This window comes from Mixophyes fleayi, chromosome 1 (assembly GCF_038048845.1).
Source record: "Mixophyes fleayi isolate aMixFle1 chromosome 1, aMixFle1.hap1, whole genome shotgun sequence".
Lineage (NCBI taxonomy): Eukaryota > Metazoa > Chordata > Amphibia > Anura > Limnodynastidae > Mixophyes > Mixophyes fleayi.
In genome coordinates, this window is record NC_134402.1 from 191,828,865 (window position 1) to 191,851,320 (window position 22,456).

Genomic DNA, 22,456 nt, shown 5'->3' on the forward strand with positions numbered 1-22,456 from the left:
CAACTATAAATCTGTCCCCATATTTTAAATTTTTCTCCTCCTCCTACAATACAATATGGTTCTGCCCAAGTACACCAGTAACAATGCAAATATTTTAGACTAGTTTCTGATAGGCGACATTACTCAAATCGCTTGCGGTTTGAGCAATGCCCCTATAAAAGAGTTTTATTTTGCATTAGCATTCAGCAGATCAATAAAAATTTTTATTTTGTAATAAATTGGAGAATGAGGAGTTTGAGTAAATGTTATATTCAATTGAACTATATTTTACTATTGTCTGTTTATTTGCCTATTTTTATTTGCTTTTGTTTTGGGGGGCAAATAGCACTAAGGTTATGAGTTCCATGGCCTTATCTGTGTGAAGTTTGTATGTTCTCCCTGTGTTTGCATGGGTATCCTCCGGGCAGGGTCGGACTGGCCCGCCGGGGAACCGGGCTATCCCCCGGTAGGCCCCGATCTCTCCGCTCTTTGTTGGTGGGGGGGACCAGACACTTTTAAAAACAAAAAACAAAAGAAAATCCCATACTCGCGTGATCGCAGTGCCAGCTCCCCTCCTCCCTCCTCTCTGCTCCGTCTGCACTGAATGTCAGACGTGACGTCATCACGCCCGACGTTCAGTGAAGAGCGGTGCAGAGAGGAGTCGCAAGAAGGCAGAAGAGAAGAAAAGAGAAGAAAGAAGCCGATAGAAAAGGTAAGTGAGGGAACAGAAGCAAGGGGGGAGCAAAGGCAGCATAGCAGAGTGTGAAGGGGGGGCAAAGATAGCATGGCAGAGTGTCAAGAGGGGCAAAGGCAGCATGGCAGCGAGTGAAGGGGGAGCACAGGCGTGCACACAGGGGGGGGTTTCCTAGTCTCTGGAAACCCCTGCCCTGCCTGGTGTGCCTGGCGTTTTTTGTTTTTTTTCCGCATCTAGCGCGGGTGGAGGAAGGGAGGGCGAGCGTGCGCAGGGGGTGGGGTGTAGGCAACGATCAAGTCATTGGTGGTCAGTGGCAGCAACAGGCAGCCAATCGTGTGGCTGCCTGTTGTTGATTGGCCTCAGAGAGGAAGTGCTCACTTCACTTCCTGTCTGAGCAGCATGGAGCGATGCAGCAGAAGAGCACCTAAAGGTAAGGGAGGGGTGCTGATGTCAGTGTTGTGTGTGAGGGCAGCAGGGGGGAGAGGGTGATGTCAATGTTGTGTGTCTGTGTGTTGACTAGGGGGCTTGTGGCAGTGTAAAGTGTGTGATGGCACAGGGGGCTTGTGGCAGTGTAATGTGTGTGATGGTACAAGGGGCTTGTGGCTATTTAGTGCGTGTGTGATGGCACAGGGGGATTGTGGCAATGTAGTGTGTGTGATGGCACAGGAGGCTTGTGGCAATGTAGTGTGTGTGTGTGATGGCACAAGGGGCTTGTGGAAATGTAGTGTGTGTGATAGCACAGGACTTGTGGCAATGGAGTGTGTGTGATGGCACGGGGCTTGTGGCAATGTAGTGCATGTGTGATGGCATAGGAGGCTTGTGGCAATGTAGTGTCTGTGTGATGGCACAAGGGGCTTATGGCAATGCAGTGTCTGTATGATGGTACAGGAGGCTTGTGGCAATGCAGTGTCTGTGTGATGGCACAGGAGACTTGTGGCAATGTAGTGTGTGTGTGATGGCACAAGGGGCTTGTGGCAATGTAGTGTGTGTGATGGCACAGGGGGCTTGTGGCAATGTAATGTGTGATGTAGGTAGTGGCTAATTAATGGGTGTTATTTTGTTTGTGTGGTTATGGTGGGGCAATTTAATTTAATAGTGGGGTTGGTGCAGACTTATTAATGTAGGTTGGGATGATTAATTTAATGTTGGGGTTGTTTGGGGGAAATAGGTCTTTTTATTAAAGGTAAATAAAATTATTTTACAGTCGGGCTGATTATAAGAAAGGGGCACTAATAATAGTTGTTTTGATTTAATGTTGGACTATCTAGCACTGTCTAAAATTATAGTCACGCCCCCATGCATGGTGGTCACGCCCACTGGTGGTATGCCGTGGAAACCCCCCTCCTCAAATCCTGCATTTGCCCCTGGAGCAAAGGCAGCATGGCAGCTAGTGAGGGGGGAGCAAAGGTAGCATGGTAGCGAGTGAAGGGGGAGCAAAGGCAGCTTGGCAGAGTGTGAAGGGGGAGCAAAGGCAGCTTGGCAGAGTGTGAAGGGGGAGCAAAGGCAGCATGGCAGAGTGTGAAGGGGGAACAAAGGCAGCATGGCATAGTGTGAAGGGGGAGCAAAGCATCATGAGAGAGTGTGAAGGGGGGCCAAAGCAGCATGGCACAGGGTGATGAAGGAGGGCCAAAGCAGCATGGCACAGGGTGATGAGGGGGGGGGGGGGGCAAAAGCAGCATGAAGAGCGCAGTGTGATCATAAGGAGGCACAGCATGGTGATGAAGGGGCACAGTAATGTGTGTGTGATGGCACAGCGGGCTTGTGGCAATGTAATGTGTGTGTGTGTGGTAGGTGGTGGCTAACTAATGGGTGCTATTTTGTTTGTGCGGTGATGGTGGGGCAATTTAATTTTATAGTGGGACTATTAATTTAAGATGGGGTGGTTTGGGGATATTAATTGAATGTGGGGCTGAGTTTGAGGAGCATGAGTTCTATTTATTAAATGTGATCATGAATTATTTAATGGCAGTGACAGTTGCGGGAAATAGGTATATTTATTATACGGAAATGCTAGTAATCTATTGCTGGGGCTGTCTTGAGGGAGGGAAATAGGTTTATTTATTAAATGGAAATACTATTACTTTAACGTCGGGCTGGTTGGAATTTTCTAAATGTACCCATTTTTTCCCCCAAATAGGGCCCCCAACATTCCAGGATCCAGACAAGCCGCAACTAAAGAAACCAGCAGCTACAAGTGGTGAAAATGACAAGAACAGGTAGGGCAGTCTGTCAAATGTTCTGATTCTAGTGGGACAATCCCAATTTTTGGTGACTGTTCTGCCCAATCTAAGGGGCAGATCAAGACTGTGTACTATTTATATACACACTGCATTCTTTATATATTACACTATGGTGCTAGCTGTCCGTCGTGGGCTGACCACTCCCCATCTAGTGTCTGGTCTTGCCTCTATGATGGCTGGCCACACCCCCTCTGGTGGGCACCTAGCGTTGCAGTCCCCCGGTGGGCCCATCATGCCCCAGTTCGACACTGCCTCCGGGTACACCGGTTTCCTCCCACACTCTAGTAGGTTAATTGGCTGCTATCAAAATTGACCCTAGTCTCTCTCTCTCTCTGTCTGTGTGTGTGTATTTTAGGGAATTTAGTAAGCTCCAATGGGGCAGGGACTGATGTGAATGAGTTCTCTGTACAGCGCTGAGGAATCAGTGGCGCTATATAAATAAATGGTGATGATGATGATGAAATACCACTCTAAGAGATTTTAATACTCTTCATTACCTCTGCCCTCACAGCCTAAGGAGGTCAAGAATAGCTCCAGCATTTTTCAATGCAGGTCTCTGGGAGGGGACACGTTATTTTTGCAGACCCCTTACGCATAAAGGCACCAGCCTGGTATTGTTCTGTACTATAAAATGGGGACCCCACGTGTGACTCGTGGTCTAACTGCTAAAGTGAAACCAGCCCAGGCTGTCTTGCTCTGGGCTCATTGAGAATTTTGGAAAAGGTGCCACACTGTTATTTTTACAAAATGGTTTTCCTTGCGGGATGACACCCGCATCAGCTATTATGGCAGGCAAGAGCCATCTTTACAGGCACCACAAACTCAAAAGCACATATTTCATTCACACATGTTGTAGCATGCAGTTTGGATTCAAAACCAGCAGTTTGGATTTTCTCACATACGGTGCCATGCGGGTTTTGATCTTTAAACCACATCCGATGCATGGCAGTTTGAAGACCATATACTACACTGCATAAATGACCGAAAAGTTCCGGCAATGGTCTTGCTGCATATGCAAGACAACGGCACAGTGCCACTTCTAGGGATTCCAGAAGTAATTGTTAGTATGCTTTCATTTTGTAGGCATGAACAACTACATCATACTTACATTTTTTTTTTTCCCTCCCGGATGGGGAGGGGGGCTGGGCGCAGCAAATTGCATCATTTTGGGCCCCACCCCTGCAATGCAATGAATAGCATGATGTGGGAGAATGGCCTGATGTTCTGGGATTCCAGGAGACCCTGCAGGAATTTGAGAGTTTCTCGGAATAGTCCAATATGAACTACATAGTGCTACTTTTCTTGTTTTACATGCAATTATCCTATTTATTCTCTTTTTTGGATGCAATTCTCAGTTGCTGATCCTGTTATATAGCTTAGGACAAGTAAACCTGATCACTTATGTTGTTATGTGCACCTGAATTGTAATTATGAGTACATTTAGAAGCTTATGTATTAATTTGTTATGTAACATTATAATGTAAGTCTCTCCAGGTTTAAATGTGTTGTAGATATGTGCCAAGGGTAGTGTTACTAACACATATCCTATACACCAGGTCACAAATGCCGTAGAAATCTAAATTTATAAAAATTGTTAGTGCAATCTTTGATCATTTTCTGCTTTTTGTATAGTTTTACTGCTCCTGATTTTGGCAAATCTGAGGGTTTTAACTAGCTAGTTCAATAAAGGTTGTCTTGCAATCCAGCTTCAGACAGGGAACAGTCAGATCTGTATAAAACATTGGCTTAAGGCACAGTCATTCAGATCAGTCTGGACAGGAAACAGCCTGTCTGTCATTCCCATTAGTTAAGAATTGGGTTGATAGAGATACACTTTCAGATTTATACATGCCCTAACTTGTTTTATATAGACCTCTCCTAGAAAGACCCCTCCCTGATTATTAAGTAAGCAACTTAGCTTCAAGTTAAGTATAATATGGTTTAGTTGTATTAGTAAGTACTTTTTCCCAATACTTCCACATTTACAAAGCTGGTGTGTTAAAGAGTTTAACGCACATATTTTTCTATTCAAACCTAAGACACCTGGGGGTATATTTACTAAACTGTGGGTTTGAAAAGCGGAGATATTGCCTATAGCAACCAAGCAGATTCTATCTGTCATTTTGTAGAATGTACTAAATAAATGATAACTAGAATCTGATTGGTTATTATAGGCAACATCTCCACTTTTTCAAACACACAGTTTAGTAAAAATACCACCTAGTCCTCTTTCTTTTTTAAAAAAAGTCTATTTTGGACAATAACTGTTTAATATTTGTTTTAAATTTAGCTTACACAGTATGTGTCTAATTCATTAAGGAAAGTAAGGCAAAAAAAAGGAGTACATTTTCTTCTGGGCAAACCATGTTAGAATGCAAGGGGTGCAAATTAGTTTATTATTTTGCACATAAGTTAAATACTAGATGTTTTTTTCATGAGGCACATACTTGATAGCTTTATTTTTACACTGAAATGTAAAGTTGATCGAGGACATGCCCTACTACAAGTCTCCCCACATTTTAAATCTACCTCCCCCTCCAATGCAACATGGTTTTGCCAAGGTGCACAGTTACTCTTATCTTTTGCTCTCCTTTCCTTAATTAATCAAGCCCTACAGGTGCAGTTTTCTGAATTTTACTTCTATTATCGCCATTATTGTTGACTTGTAAATCTACACAAGATTGCAGCCCCCCGGATATGACAAATGATATGTAAATCAAATCATACATAAAAACAGAACAAGTAGCTACAAGATGGCATAAATAAGTACATGCAAAAAAGGTATACACTTAAGTCTGAGTAGAGAAGGTCCTGAAGGAATAAACGTCCAGAAAAATTAGTTTCATTTGTAGTAACAATAAAAATGAAATACAATGCAGGAAAAAAATGTAAACCAAAGTTACTCATGGTCCATGTCACAAGGTCAGATTCTCCAAGAGCTTGATTAGTTTATCAATATACTGCAGTCAACTTGGTGATGATGTCACAGGGGAGTAACAGATGCTGTACTACAATACATCTTTGTACATGCAGTTCTCTGCCACAATCTTTGCACACATTGCTGGACTGGGATTTCATTAGAGCAGTTGCGGACAACAGGCAGACCCTAGAGCCTCATGCAGCCCTCCAAGCCTTCACCAGCTGCCCCCAGCTACTTCCTGCCTTATTATCAGATTTGCATTTTTTATAGCTTGTAACACTTGTTTTAAATGTCTACTGATATGTCATTACAGATAGGTGTCTCTAGGGGGAATTCAGTTCGCTGCAAGGTGCCATTGCCTCAGTGTCCAGCTGCACTTCTAAGCGGCCAATACAGTTCAGAAATCTCAGCTCATTGAGCAGAAACTTTAGTAAAATCTCTGACGCAATAAGTTTCCACAGGCAGCTCCAAAGATATAGCATGTCACCTTGCGCTGAAGTGAATCCTCCCTCTGTATTTGATCAAATGTATTATTTTAACTTATTACAGAGTTTAAGGGTAATGTGCAGCTATTTTTTTTTAAAAAAAACTTTATTTAAAGAGGAAACAGCATAAAAATACAAACAGCAAATAAAACAAAAGATTATGAGTATACAAGATGGCTCCTCTTATTTAAATTTTTATACTAGTGGGGAGGGAGAAAAGAGGGAGAGAACAGGGATGGTGGGAGGAAGTAGATTGGAAGGGAAGGGAGTTGAGGGGTTGGGGAGAAGGAAAGGCACGAATATAGCCATGATTATTACTAATGAAATTATATGCAACATGTCCAGAGATAATCGACCTATGTAATTAAAAAACAAATGTCAACACATACGGGGCTCTTACCCAAGGTGCATGACTTCCAGCCTTGGGGATCCGGAGGCGGCCCCAAAAGTTATATGCCTGCAGAGGGTGGGAGGGCCAAAGATGGTAAGCAGCTAAGACTTTCATGTAGATACCAGGGGGCCCAAGCCTTGTCAAAATTATATGATTTGTCGTGGAGGTAGTATGTAATACTCTCCATGCTTGAGATATGCCATGTGTAATTCCGTAGAGCCTGCATGGAGGGAGGTATAGGGTCTTTCCAATGTTTAGCTATTAGGGATTTAGCAGCTGCCAGTATATGAGAGATCAGCTTGTTGAAAGGGGCGCTCTCGTCAGGGATAGAGCAAGAGAGAAGGAACGACCAGGGATCCTTAGTGACCTGCTGTTCAGATATGGAATTTAAGTGCAAGGACCATGTTCCAAAACGGGATTATACGGGGGCAGGTCCACCATATATGTAGCATCTCTCTGTCTCTGGTCCCAGGTCTTTCTCCCATTCCCACTGTCGTAGGTGATCTCTATTAGCCAATTATAAATCCCCAATATCAACGCTTTGGTACGTGGGAAATACAAACACATGTGCTCAAAGAGAGTGAGGGGCCAAAGAGTGTTAGAGGTGGGCAAGGACATAACAAAGAGTCGGACCTGGAAAAACTCAAAGAAGAGTGGGTGGAAACGTTCAAACTTGGAGGACGAGGGGACTCCCGTAAAGTGGGTTTCCAAGTCCACCCAAGCTACGGTTCAGTATGGAACATAAGTAACCGCAACCTGGGTCAAATGGGACACCAGGTAATAGAGTTTAACATCTGGAAATCCTCTCCCTCCTCGAGCCCTGGGCTTTTTGAGTACTGCTACTGAGATTCTAGGGGGCTTTCCACGCCAGACAAATTTAAAGAAAGAGGAATGCAAGTCCGGCACCTTCACCAGGAGTGTCTAGAAAACATAGAGAAGTTTAAGGATCAGGATCATCTTAACAGCAATGATCCTCCCCATCCACGATATGGTATAGCTCCTCCATATCTCTAGTTTCTTTTTGATTTTAATTAGGAAGGGAGGAAAATTTTCTCGGTATAGTCAGTCATAGGAAGAGGTGATATAGATACCAAGATACTTGATCTTGTTCACCTGCCAGCGGAAGGCAATGTGCAGCTGTTTTGAAGGTTACAGGGCCGCACAGAGCCGGATTTAGACCTCATGGGGCCCTAGGCAAGATATTGGTTGGGGCCCTCCTCCCTGAAATAATCCATAGCACTATGTTTTTTTTAAGCATACCATATACCCCTATAGCTGAGGAGAAGGAAAGCTATGTGCCACTGCGCCGTCAAAGGAGGTGTGGTCATATCATTTGGGGCGTGGCTTGCATCGTTGGAGGCGTACCTAGCAGCAACAACCAACGTACCAAGTAACAACCTAGCAGTTGTTGCTTTTGTCCCTCCATCATCACACTGTGCCCCTTCATCGTTACTTTTGCCCCTTCACAATATCACATGTGCTCCTTCCAGCGCTAATAGACAGTGAAATAATTGAGTACAATATGTATATGACAAACCTATTGGGCTTTACTTATTATACAATCCTATTACAGGAAAACAAATGTGGATGCCAAGATACAAATGAAAGCAAAATCAATTGTAGATGCCAAGATACAAATGAATAATCACTACCAGAATAAACAATAAACACAAAGGTGCACAATATGGGTTGGCACAAAAAATATGGAAATTGGAAAAAAAAAAGAAAGAAAAAAGAAACAATAGAAAAAAATAGAATTGTCCTGAATCACTGAAAAATTGGTTGGTCCTATATGTTTATATCCAGGGGTATAGGAAAATGTTCCAAAATTTCAAGGGATACGAAGATGAGAGGGCGTGAAACACCAAGAGTACTCAGTGTTGCTGAGCCCAAATGTCAGATCCTCATGTTGGATGTCCCAGAGGAAGGGGGGCTGATCCTTAGTGTGTGCTGCAAAGCGAAAATTCCGCTCTCCAACAGAAATCAGGAAACAGGAAGTAACGTGCGTTCCATGGTGGAACGCATGCTACTTCCTGTTAGCGAATAATGCCCCGACCGGTCTCGTCTTGTCACTTCTGCGACTTTTTCAATATTATTTTTCATTGCTGGCAACCCTACCACCCGCTGGGACTGCTGGGCCCTAGGCAAGTGCCTAGGTTGCCTAGTGGTAAATCCGGCCCTGGGGCCGCACCATGCAACCGCTTAAGTGTATAAAGTTGCCCATCACTGCACTAGAGGCTATTAGTCTCCCACCTGGACTGCATTTTGAAATGATACAACTCAAGAAAACTATTAAAGAAAATAAAAACATACGACACCTTGATTACCCTAAAACATTGGTTTTAACCATAAACGAGCAGAACTATTGCTCAAATTCGTGCTCATCTTGTTTCATTCATATCATTGACTACTGAAAGTCGTTATTTCATATATGTGACACACATTCAGTAGGCAAATCAAAATGGTCCCATACACTTACATCTTACAAAGAGATACAGCTTTGTCAGTGACTGAATAACACTAAAGCAATGCAGTAGATTACAATGTTTTTGAAGAAGGATTTGTTATGTATAGATATGTAGTACATTGAAATGAGAAAGTGCTGCAGCTTTAAGTCTTCCTTACAATTCCTGCGAATGTACTTTTGTTATTGCAGCTGACTCTCTTTTAAAACAGCTGTCAGAGCCAAGAATATAAAACCTAAATCTGTTTTATGGGCAGGAGATGGGTGGGACTACTTCAAAGATACTAATAAAACAGTACTTACATTTGGTTCTCCACCCCATCCCAGTGCATAGAGCAACATGAAGAATTCCTCTTGTCATATTGGCATGAACTGGTTTCTGTAACAAATTACACTTTAGAAACGTCTAGGTGGTACTATTATGTATTTTAAGGAACATTATGTATTGTAACAAACTTGGGGTATGAGCTTGCTGGGTGTCCTAACAAGCATAGAGTGTGTTGGAAGCAGCACATAAAAAATAAAGTCAAAGAAAGTCTACAAAAGATGTAGGAATAATCCTAAACATTGGAGGTTATTTGTAGAGTGTAAATTTACAGAGATAAAGTTGAGGCTTATGCTGCATGCATGTGGCTGAGAACATATCATAGTTATCGCAGCGCTGGACAATCAGTTACAAATCATACAAAATACAAATAGGACATGAAAATTGAACAAGAACATACAAGGTTGACTAAAGAGGTGCAGACATGAGACTGATGGTAGAGAGAATCCTGCTCATAAGAGCTTGCAATCGAGAGTGTTACAATCCTAAAGAAACCTGTTGTGACAAAACGAGTTTGATAACACCCTAACCAGCCTTTCCCTCATTTCCCACAAAATGCGGATTATAGCATGTACTTTTTATAGCCCTTGCTTTTGTTCAACAGCTCAACAGAGTACAACTGCAGTGTCTAATTACATGTGGATAAGGGGACATTGTAGCTCATTGTAAATATGTATATTGTTTATCATATATTGTTGATATTGCAGTGAAGCTGTTATTCATTGTTCCTAAAGTGAAGCCAGGTGGGTTATGGGTAAGGATGAGATTCCAGGATACAGGTGGTGGGGCTGTAACTACATTCATTCTCCCCTTCCTTTCTCTACAGGAAGCAAGGAACAGCTGGAAACCCTGTGACATCACAAAGTAGTGTAAGGGGTTAATTTTAGGAGGGGCTGATTGTTACCATATCATTGGAGGTGGGGGAGGCCAATTAGTATCCATTGTTCTCCATAGGACTAGTCCAGACATCTTGTCGGCAACCTAGCAGAGTGCTTCTGTGGAAGCACAGTTCATCTCCACTCCACCCTCCAACTCCCTGATCCAGCACCCACTACTGTTTATAGAGAGTGAAAGCCCAGGAAGGGGAAAACACTGCGGAAATTTGACCCTAGATTTAAGGAGCCACCCCAGGAGGGGGAGGTGGTCATTCTGTGGATTAATTCCTGGAAGGTACAAGGTCTAGTGTTGAGTTGCCATTCTCTACCAGAGACTACATATGCAGCTGAGAGAGATCCATGGGCTTTGTATTCTGCAAGGTGACTGTAACTCCTTAAGCACTGAAAACTCACCTCTTCCGTAAAGCCTACCAACCATCCACTTAACCACCTCTCCTCCTCCACTCGCTCTCCCGTCTCTCTTTTGGCTCCCCTTGTGCCTGTTCTGTCCAACCTCCCTTAGGATGTAAGCTCACATGAGCAGGGCCGTCTTCCCTCCTGTCTCCTCACCTGTTCTTCTACTCCGTGCTTATTGTATTACCCTGTGTGGAGCTTTTGAAGTATTGGTATTTTTGTTTATTGTTCTGTACTGTTTCACCCTGTATAGTCCACTGTTTGTACTGTGTACGGCGCTACGGATACCTTGTGGCGCCTAACAAATAAAAGATAATAATAATAATAATAATAATAATAATAATAAGCTAGTGATGTGAACCTGCCTGGAATTTATTTACTGTGTGTATATAATATTCTAGTGATTGTTTTTATTACAATAAATGTATTGTTTTACATTCTAACTGCATTTGCCTGAGTGACTATACTAACCTTAGAAGGTATTGGAGTAGGCTTCTATGGCATAATAAAGCACCTCTGGGTGGCCAGCCAGAGTGAAGTGGGTATAATCGGGCCAGAGAACCCGGTATCCTCACACCTGTGACAAAATGTGGCTTTGCTGCAGAGAACTTGCAGGTTGCGGCCCCCTGGACTGCCTTGGGATCTAACAACAGGGTAAAAATAGGAGAAGAGTACCTTGCATGTGCTGCGCAAACAGAGACAAGCCGGGAACAGGTACCATGTGGATCAGGTGGAGGATCTCAGACAGGCAAGGGTCGGTACACAGGAGATCAGGCAGCACTTGGTCAGACAGGCAAGGTTCGGTACACAGCAGATCAGCAGCACTTCGTCCGACAGGCAAGGGTCGGTACACAGGAGATCAGGCAGCACTTGGTCAGACAGGCAAGGTTCGGTACACAGCAGATCAGCAGCACTTGGTCCGACAGGCAAGGTTTGGTACACAGAAGATCAGGCAGCAATTGGTCAGACAGGCAAGGTTTGGTACACAGGAAATCAGGCAATAGGAACACTCATCATCATCATCATCAACATTTATTTATATAGCGCCAGCAAATTCCGTAGCGCTCAGGAGTCAGTCGCACGGCAAACAGTTGCATTGACACTGTGCAAGTGTCAGTGTGAGCCTTAAGAAAAGAGGCAAGTTTGAAAAACCCACCTACAGAAACGAGTCATGTGACCCGCCACTCGGAAGTGCCACACGCGGCACACAGAAAACAGTGCTGGAGTGGCGAGAGGTAAGTCTCGTGACATAGAGGGAGACAGTAAGAGCTTGTGGGACTCGGAGTGCACATGGTACTGTAACTGGTAGAACATGCAGAGGGAGTAGTATTACATGGGGGCAAGAATAGGCAATAGATAAGAGATGGGTTTTGAGGGAGTGCTTGAAAAATTGAAGGCTGGGTAAGACAGGGTAGAGAGTGTAACCATTCCAGTCAAAAACATGCTATTTACCCCCAGCCAACTGGCAGAGTGTACCCTGGCAAAGACTCCCGCACCAGGTTATCTTCATCCCACCATTCGACTGCCCTCAGCATTGTGGACGTTGGGATATATTAACACACCCAGATAAATATCTGAAAAAAGCCAGCATTAGGTCTGTTAGCACAAAAACAGTGAATATAGCACTTCCAGGAATGGGTTTAAACAATCACACTATAGTAGCTGTGGCATAACACATAGCGTATACGAATACAAAACAATAACGGCCTGTCAGCAGTCACCCTGAGGATCTGTTACTTCTTTAGTACAGAAACTTCAATCCTTTCACTGCTGGCAAGGCATAAGTCCTGGCGGACACACTGGTCCGCAGATCCAATACCTTCTTCACATTTCGTTCCTGTAGGCTCCGATTCTTCAGTCAGGCCAGAGGGAGCAGTAACCCTTTCAAATCTAGTTCTTACATCCAGTCTTTCATGCAGAGAAAGAGAAATTCCTGGTCCATGGCAATGGCTCTTATGAGGTCCCGTTTCACTGGAACTTCCTGCAGAGTCCAGCCGGGTTTCTGATAGCCTAACCCAGTGACTTGAGCTGAGTCTAGAGCATTTGTGGATCAGGCAACACTTGGTTTCTTCTTGGCAGGTAGCTGAAACACACATTATGCATGATATATACTTTGGGGTACATATAACTGGGGATAACAGAGCAAGTCCCAGCAGGAATACCCACTATTGACCATGCCAGTACCTGCCTCTCCTAAACCTGAGGGTCTGGTGCCACAAGTGATCGTAGCTCTTTTAGTGGACATAATAGACCACCTGGTGCATAAAGGACATTTAAGAACTATGGCATCATAACATTAAAACACCTGTTATACACAATATATTAAATTCAATGCAACATCAATATTGGCTGGAGAGGATATCAAGCGAGCTTAATCTTTATTTTTATGATGTCCAGCACCCTACTCTCGTCACAGGGAGCAGCACATATATGCAGCACAGTATGCAAAACTAACCAAACAATGTATGCTTCTTTTTATCCATTTCCAGATTTGCACATTTGGAATGCAAATGAGCTCAATGTACACGTATATATTCATTGTCACCTTCACAAGTCCCTTTGTCTCCTTGCATCCCAAAAACTAGCAGTTCCATTGCAAGCTTATTCAGACAGACACCAAGGGGGGAATTCAATTAGCTGCTAAGTGTCTCCCAGACGTTCCAGAGACACTAGGTTGCAGGCCCAAAAACATTTGGGCCTGCAACGTTTCTCTTTCTGTCTATTGCATTTCAAGGTACACATCCTCTTGCCAGTCTTCGGTACGCCCGTAAAATCTACCTGTGACTATTTGCACATGGTGGAAACAGGAAATACATCACTTAAAAGTCCAAGCTACTTCCATGTTAGGACCAACTCCTTCATTAATCTAAACATTTACATTTTCTCCTAATAAACTCGATTATTCAAATCCATGCACTTACTTGTAAAAATGGGTGTACTAGAAGAAAAGCGGGCATGTAATGACACAAAACAGCATTTGCTCTGTGGCTTTGAACTTTTGTAAATCACCCTTAGGGGTATATTTACTAAACTGCGGGTTTGAAAAAGTGGAGATGTCATTTTGTAGAATGCACTAAATAAATGATAAATATAATCTGATTGGTTGCTATAGGCAACATCTCCAATTTTTCAAACCCGCAGTTTAGTAAATATATCTCTTAGTGTGTATGAAAAATTAAAAGCACTATACATGACTTGTGGTCACATCTTTTTTTCATACCCTTTTACAGGATTTTTCAATCCACAGGATAAACCACAGAACAGGTAATAAAAATAATCCCTAAAATATTATAGCAAAAGGTGTTAGATAGAAAGGGGCAAAGTTTTGCAGCAGATTTTCACAAGAATAGTATGTGTGTTAATAAAAGTACATTACATTAGTCTGTTCTTAATGCCAGGTACACTTCAATTTACTGCTTAGATTACATAAACACATAACTCCCAACATTCCTAATATAACTCGGGACTGAGTAGATCACTTCACTGATCCTCCCAAGTCACACCGCGACTTGGCTGACCTAACCCCCCCACCCCCCCCATCACCCCCAATAATACACACAACTTTGCCCACAGTAAAATACAGGACTGTCTCTTGACAAACATAATTGTTAAGCAGGGGTGTTCCATCCAAGACGGCACCACTGACATTGCAGGAACATCAACAGTGAGACGAGAATATTTATGTCACCATGCGCAGGAGGAGTGGTGAGAACATTGTCTCTGGTGCCCCTAGGATGGTGCTGCCTGAGATAAAGTTCTCACCTTGCTACATGGGGAATATCCCTGCTGTTGAAGGATATCTGAACATGTTTCTCTAATAGTGTGATTTCATATTTAGGAACAAGCGCGATGACCACTTTAATATCTTCAAAACTGAACAAATATAATGTGCGACCCCCTTAAGTCGCCAACAGCCACATGTGAGGTTCTTAAAAGTGAACATATCAATGAGTCAAAGGGTTATGAACAGGTCAGTGTTTGACAAAATGAATTCAAAATCTTTTAAGGAGCCTAGGAAAATGAGCAATCATTGACAGAATAGAAGTAAAGCTGGCTACACACTACAGGATTTCTACCCGATTAACAACCCTTAGGTATGATATCACATTAGTGAGTAGACTCCCACGATCTACCAAAGCACATCATATTGTTTCATTTGAATTTATAATTGGAATAAAAATCTCTATAAAAGATGGAGCGATGTCGGGGAAGTTCTGAAGTGTGTACACACTCACAACCAGCAGTGTAGGCAGATCTCCTTAGAGTTTACAGAGTCACAATCTTTTCAGCAGATGGTTATGATAGATGAAGTGCACAGACCTGGGGGTAAATGTATGAAGCTCCGGGTTCTTCAACACCCGCGAGTTCGGCGTCTTCGGCGTTTAAATTTAAAGCGGCGCTGCCTTGTAAAGGGAAGCAGCGCCGCTTTAAATTTAAACGCCGAAGACGCCGAACTCGCGGGTGTTGAAGAACCCGGAGCTTCATACATTTATCCCCTGAAGGTAAATCGTGTAAGTGTGTACGCATGAATTAGCATGCTGATTGGGACTTTCAGTCGTTGGTAAAATCGTTAAAGATATCACATCGAGAGAAATTTTCTGTAGTGTGTACCTAGCTTACCCACCCAAAAACGTTTTAGGCGCCAGCAGTAATTTTTTTTAGGAATGCTGGCTACCTGGCTCCTGAGCTTTGTCAATCCCTAGTATAAGGCTTCTGGACATGGTCATAAGACAATGAAATTGAATTTTAGCAGACTCTAAGAACTGCATCCATCATATAGAAGAAGAAAATTATATTGTGAATAAACAAATCTGAGCTGAAATCTGGATATTTATAAAGGCTTGCAGCGATACAAATGTCTATGACGCACATATGCAAACATAGTTGCAAAAGCTTACTGGTTTATCAATAAACAAGCGAAGAATAATAAAGCATACACCTTAAGTTCAATTCCCAACCAAGGCCTTATCTGTGAGGAGTTTGTATGTTCTCCCCGTGTTTGTGTGGGTTTCCTCCAGGTGCTCCGGTTTCCTCCCACACTCCAAAAACATACTGGTAGGTTAATTGGCTGCTAATAAATTAACCCTAGTCTGCGTGTCTGTCTGTCGTGTGTGTATGTTAGGAAATTTAGACTGTAAGCCCCAATGGGGCAGGGACTGATGTGAGTGAGTTCTCTGTACAGAATTAGTGGCGCTATGTAAATAAATGGTAATAATAATAATGTGTTATACTGCAATGAACAGACTACATTTTTGCATTTTTTTAAGCATCAGTAGTACCATGAAAAAAAATAATGTCTTATTTATTACTACCTAGTATATATAAATATATATTCTATAAGAGAAATTGGCACTACTCACCACACACAGCTAAAATACCACAAGACACCCAAATGAACAAAATACATAAGGTAAATGATATAACATTAATTAAAATAAGACAAAAACATGTCACCCAGTAAAGAGGTTTATATATCAGACCAGTAGCAAAGGGGGTGTGGCCGCTATGGTATCAGGAGGTGAGGGGGCACCACAAGGTCACCCACTTCAGGGGCGCACGCAGGATTGTAAGGGGGGGTTCCCCCCTCCGAAAAAAAAGCGAGAGGCAGCAGCTCCGTTTTGGCAGCACTGTACTATACAGCAGCCGCAGCACTGTCTAAGAAGCGTCTGCGGCGGTGCTGTATACAATACAGCACCGCCGCGGACGCTTCTTTCACAGCGCCAAGGCTGCTGTATAGTACAGTGCCGCTATGTGGGGCACTTAGTTAGCGGAGGGGAGGGGTTTCTGGAGACCCAGAAACCCTCCCTGCGTGCGCCACTGCCCTTGAGGTCCCCACTCTGCTCTCAGTCCGGAGCATGTGCAGTGAAGCTCAAGTTGAGGCAGTCCTGGGCATGCTCAGAAGAGGTTTCCGCTTTGCTCTTCTACCCCAAATTTTGCTATGGGAACAAGCTCAGTAGTGTTACACCCCAGCACTAGACCCAAAAAAGCAATAGTTTGGAAGCAAAGAAACATTTCTGTCCAGCAGAGGGAAAGCAGTTAATGATCCTTTAACATGACCCATTTTCCCAGGTTTTCCACTTATTTCCTATATGAGTATACTGTGCTGGGTAACAATGAAATTGTGTTTGTTCTACTTTCTTGACATCAGTTAATGCGACACCTCACAGAACTATAAATACAAGAGGAAGGATCAGGAACATTGGCACCAGCTGAAATAAGTAATACTTATGAAGTTTTACATATAGTCCTTGAAGGAGGTGGTGTATATTCTAACCCAATGTTTCCCAAATCCAGGCAGGGCCATCTTAACAACATTATGGGCCCCTGGGCAAAGCAGTGCACCGGGGCCCCTATAATTAAATATAGATATATATGTATACAGATATAGATATATAGAGATAGATAGATGTACTTGCTCAGTGATCCTTGAAGGCTTTTTTTTGCAGGTTTTTTTCTTTTGCAGGATTATTTATTCTCATTAAGAGCCGGGCCTATGGGGCCCCCTTGCCCGTGGGGCCCCAGGGCAGCTGCCCATCGTGCCCAATGTAAAAGATGGCCCTGAATCCAGGCCTCGGGGAGCCATAGCAGTGCATGTTATCCTTAGCTCCTTGCTGGAGCACAGGTGCATCCATTACTGACTGACAAATTGTAAAGATCCACTAGTTGTATAATTAATTCACTTGTAAACCTGCAATGTTAGAGCTCCCTCAGTACTTGGTTTAGTAAACACTGTTGTGAACAAAATGGAAATCGTTTTCCTTTAAAACGGATGTTTAATTGCTCATATATGACGATATACAAAGGAACCAAAGCACCACACGCCACAGCCATTTCAGCTCTCACAGCCGCACCACTCCCTGTCCACGTGTCTAAAAATATCCTTTGACGTCTCTCAGCTGAGGGAGCTCTTTAATAAAAGAGGTCATATCACGTGACTCACGGTGCCTTTCTATTGGACGAGCGTCTACTTACAGCGGCTAGTTAGTAAACCAATTACATAGGTCCAGCCTGTATCGCTGCTCGCTAGACTCGCCCACTATGCAAACCAGGGAACGTCTCACGTCATCTTGGGCCAATCACAGAACGGCTTGGTGACATAATGTCGAAGGAAACCTTATATAAGTAAGTACGGGCGGCGACAGCGCTTAATGATTCTTGAGATCTCGGAAATATATTTGGTGTTTGACTCCTCGTACTTCAATAAGGAAGTAACTGCCTCGTTGTTGACAGACACCGTTCTACAAGGGAACAAAGAGTACATAGCTACAGTACCTTCCAATGGACTTTGGTGTATGCGGTTGTGCAATTTAACTGCACACAGTACAGAGCGAGGAAAAGATAGGCACCAATGCGAGTCTGCCGTTGAAAGCTCGGGGAAGAGACTGCTCAAACAAAAAACAAAGTTGCTTGACGATCTTGTCAGATCTGTGTTGCAGGCACCGACAGTTATTGGAGTGTGACTGACATGTTTGGAGTCCTCTGATAAGCACCCGGCACTGCAAACAAAGGCTGCCAGCGTCTTAAAGGGAAACTGACGTTTCAAAGAACAAAGGCATATTCCCCGAACAACTTTTATTGGGGATTGAAGACACGCCTTCAGGCAAGACGCAACAGATCATTGTTATTTGTCTCACGAGACCTATTTGAGTTTGGATCTGAGCCTACACTACACCAGAGTAGACAGATGGGGGTTTAGATCGTGGAACACCACCCGTTCTTCGTTAAGTCTGTCTTAAGGTATAATGGAAATACCTTTCTACCATGATGATGTGTTAAATGTGCATCAGGTTCCCACCTTCTACACTTCGACCGTTTGCAACATGATGAAGAAAAACCTTAACCTCAACCTGAATGACCAGGTGGTAGCCAATCTAAAGCCTCTGCGAGATGGGGATGGCATTCTGACCTCTCCTGACCTTGGTCTGCTAAAGCTAGCATCTCCAGAACTGGAGAGGCTCATCATCCAGTCGAATGGCTTGGTCACCACTACACCTACTACCAGTCAATTCATTTACCCAAAAGTAGCCAGTGAAGAACAGGAGTTTGCAGAGGGATTTGTGAAAGCACTAGAGGACCTTCACAAGCAGAATCAGCTTGGGGTACCATCAAGTGGTGTGGATTTAAGTTCAGTGCCTGCTGTGAGTAGTCTTCAGCCACCTCCACCTTCTGATGTCCCTGTCTATGCCAACCTCAGCAGCTACCCTAGTGGGGTATTGGGCACCACTGTAAACTACAGCACTGATACAGTGCCATATCCACCTCCACCATCAGGCATGTCACAACAGTCTGCCCCCCCTCCACCTAGACTGCATGCTCTCAAGGATGAACCTCAGATAGTCCCAGAGGCGGCTAACTTTGATAGTCCACCAATGTCCCCAATAAATATGGACACGCAAGAAAGAATAAAAGCTGAAAGAAAGAGGCTAAGAAACCGAATAGCAGCTTCCAAATGCAGAAAGAGGAAACTAGAGAGAATTTCCAGACTGGAGGAAAAAGTGAAAAGCCTTAAAACTCAAAATACAGAGTTGGCATCTACTGCTAACCTGTTGAGGGAACAGGTGGCCCAGCTCAAGCAGAAGGTCATGAGTCATGTCAACAGTGGCTGCCAACTTCTGCCTCAACAAGTCCAAGCCTACTAAGCTTAAGTTGGGAAAACTTGTATCCAGTTATGTTCTTTGTCTTCTTGCACCTACTGAAAAACTTCATTCCAATAGAGAGGATCTCTCTTGCCAAAAAGTGGACCTGGCAAAATGCCATTGTGTAGCAATTTGGATCAAACCTACTACCAAAGACTATGGTGGACTGTCTGGTAGAGACTAGTCTGCTCCAATCACTACTGTCCATAGATAATCTTCCTCACCTGAGATGACATGTCTACAAGTTAGTTTTAAACAGTGAGCAGTGTTAATTATTGAGGCCTTAGACATTTTGAAGTAGGTTCTCTCTTTTTAGACAATGTTCTTGCTAAAAATGTTTTTCACTTCACCTTGTATAGAATAAAATGACTGTCACCTAGTGCTGCATATCCTTTAGTTGTCTGATATGTCAAGACAACAACAAAAAATTGGACTCGTGGTCCAGAGTGCCTCCACTGAATGCAGGATTTCTCTCGCCTCTTTCAACATGTAAAGGTTTACAGTGCCCCCATTGATGCATTGACATGCAGATGGTGTTAATACTTAAAACATGTTCAAGACAAACTTGGTTAAATATTAATGCCAAGTGCAATTAGTGCTGATTTACATATATACTGCCTTAAATGTTTACAAGGTCTCTAGTGCAGGGATAAGAGGGCAATTCCCCAGTAGATGTTTAACCTCTTTCTTGCTGGAGGTTTTCTGACATTGCAGCTCACTCCAGTACTGGAGTAGTTAAGCAAAGTGTATGTGTGTTTATGGTTGCATTTGTCAACTGTAAGTTGTAAATTAATGTAAATGTGATATTTTACAGAACTTGTTTTGAAGTGTTCAATTTGCTATATTTATGTTATGCTGGGAACAATGTTTTTAAGCTGTTTTTTTTACTACACATTCCAGTATAACCAATACTTTAGTGCTCTTATGTACAATAAAGTATGGTCTAAATGATAGTCTTGTTTTTGTCCCAGTTATGTACTGTTCATGTTTTTGGTAGTGTGCTTTTTAATGTAGGTTTACATTGAGGAAATGTAGTAATTGAAACATTGAGGTTTTTTTAATAAGGTAGTGTGTACGTACATCTGTTGTACGTTATGCAATGTAAATTGAATGCATACATACACATATGTATATGTATTTAATATTTTAGAGAGCTAATGTATGTCACAATTGTTTTCCATAATGCATAGTTTTTTTTATAAAAAAAAAAAAATGCACTACATGTGTTTGATAGTCTACATTATCTAGATACGTGTGTGTTTTGATTGGCGTGCCTGTGTAATTATTGCTGTGGATTTTCAAACCAAGGGATGTATAATTATATCTGGGTTAAAGCAAGAAATAATAGAAACTGGTTTTGGACACTATTATCTTCACCTGCTGTACCCAAGCCAAATATAAACCCCTTGGATAAATCTACAAATAAATAGATGTCCCTGTACAGATACTTATTTTTGTGACTTATAAAACATGACCTGCTTGTGTGGAGTGCATAAGGTGTTGTGCAGTGGTGGGGCTGTGCCTTAATTTTGTTAAGAAGCAGACTCCACCTGGCCTGCTGGTGAGGTCAGAGTATCTGTATAAAGTGACCATAGAACCTGAACAGTGGGTTAATCCACCACTATCCGGTCACAGAGTAACTTGCTACATAGACTGTGAACAAATCCCTCCTAAATACCATATAGGAGAACAGAGGAGGTTTTTTTTCTGGTTAGGAGGGCCACTTGTAAATGTTTTAAGGGCCACATGCAGATCCTGGGGTTGCCTATTGCTCTCAACTTGGGGTAGTGGAATTTTTAACAGATGAAAGCAAGGTGTAAAAAAACATAACAAATACCTTACTTCTCTCAACCAAATGTTGATAGAGTAGTATAGATATGAAATGACTGAAGCACACAAAGGCTTCACTTTCACAAGTTGTAGCATATAAAAGCACAAGCAAGGAGTGGCATCTTAGGGAGTGCTAACATGGGATAATATGTACATGCTCTGGTACATCTCCATTGCATGCATTAGCTTTTGCTTTGTTTTAGCATTTCTGGGTTTTCAAATGATGCTGTACACGTGGATATTGTGTTAAATTGTGAAGCCAAAAATAGATTGACCTTCTCAGTAAGTTAAGTGAGAACTACACCCAAAAATGTTATGCATTTAGTTACCATTTTCTTGACATTTTTAAAATGTACAGGATATGCTTGCCTAAATGAACTGTTTTGAGAGTGACAGATATACAAGATTTGGTGTGTTTTCATGTCAAATAGGAATTTATTAAATTGTTACTGCCTGTTTCTATAGTATAAGTTTAGGGCATGGGGAAGATCAGAAGCATGTGCCTTGTAATTAATATTTCCAACCATACATTTTTTTTTTTTTTTGCTACTATTGCCTGTCCCGTGATACCCCGTCCGGCATCTGCCCATTTGCCGCTCCCCCATAGACCCGTGCTTGCTCCAATGCCCCAGCACTGCGGAGAGAAGAATTGGGCTCTTGGAAAATGGAACAGTACACTCTGGCCTGTGTACTTGAAAAATATATATTTTTGACACAGACAGGATTCTCCGTAACACGGTGTTCTCCTGCCGCCTTACCAAATTTAATGTTCTGGCTGCCAGGCATATGTATGCACTCCAAGCAGTAGTATAATACATAAAATAAAAAGCGTCTGAATTAAAAACGTGGACTTGCAAAGTATTAAAAGTAAACATAAGATAAAAAAAGAAATGTGATGAAATAAGGGGCAACTTAGCTTGAGGTTTGCAGTCTTTCCAATGCACATGAGATTATAGCTCAGGGACATAAATATTGACAATTTAATAGTGAATGGTGGGACTGCAAGTAGCGTTAGTAACAACTTTATAGAAGCTACATCCATTATGCATGTCAGGAGTATTGCACATTTACTAAAGAGTAGTCTCTGCTGAACAACAGTATTCTACAACAATAGTACGCTCTATGATATTTTTGCTAAGTAATTAAACTAACTGCCTAATGTCTACACTACAGAAATATGTATGCTTATTTATATGAATATAG

General features: G+C 42.5%; 1 protein-coding gene across 1 annotated transcript; it reads left to right on the forward strand.

Moving 5' to 3' along the window:
- Window positions 1-17,923: 17,923 nt before the first annotated feature.
- JUND (JunD proto-oncogene, AP-1 transcription factor subunit) lies at window positions 17,924-20,376 on the forward strand. Its single transcript, XM_075204682.1, has one exon. The coding sequence runs from the start codon at window positions 18,530-18,532 to the stop codon at window positions 19,424-19,426; it is 897 nt and encodes a 298-aa protein (XP_075060783.1). The 5' UTR covers window positions 17,924-18,529; the 3' UTR covers window positions 19,427-20,376.
- The last annotated feature ends 2,080 nt before the right edge of the window (window positions 20,377-22,456 follow it).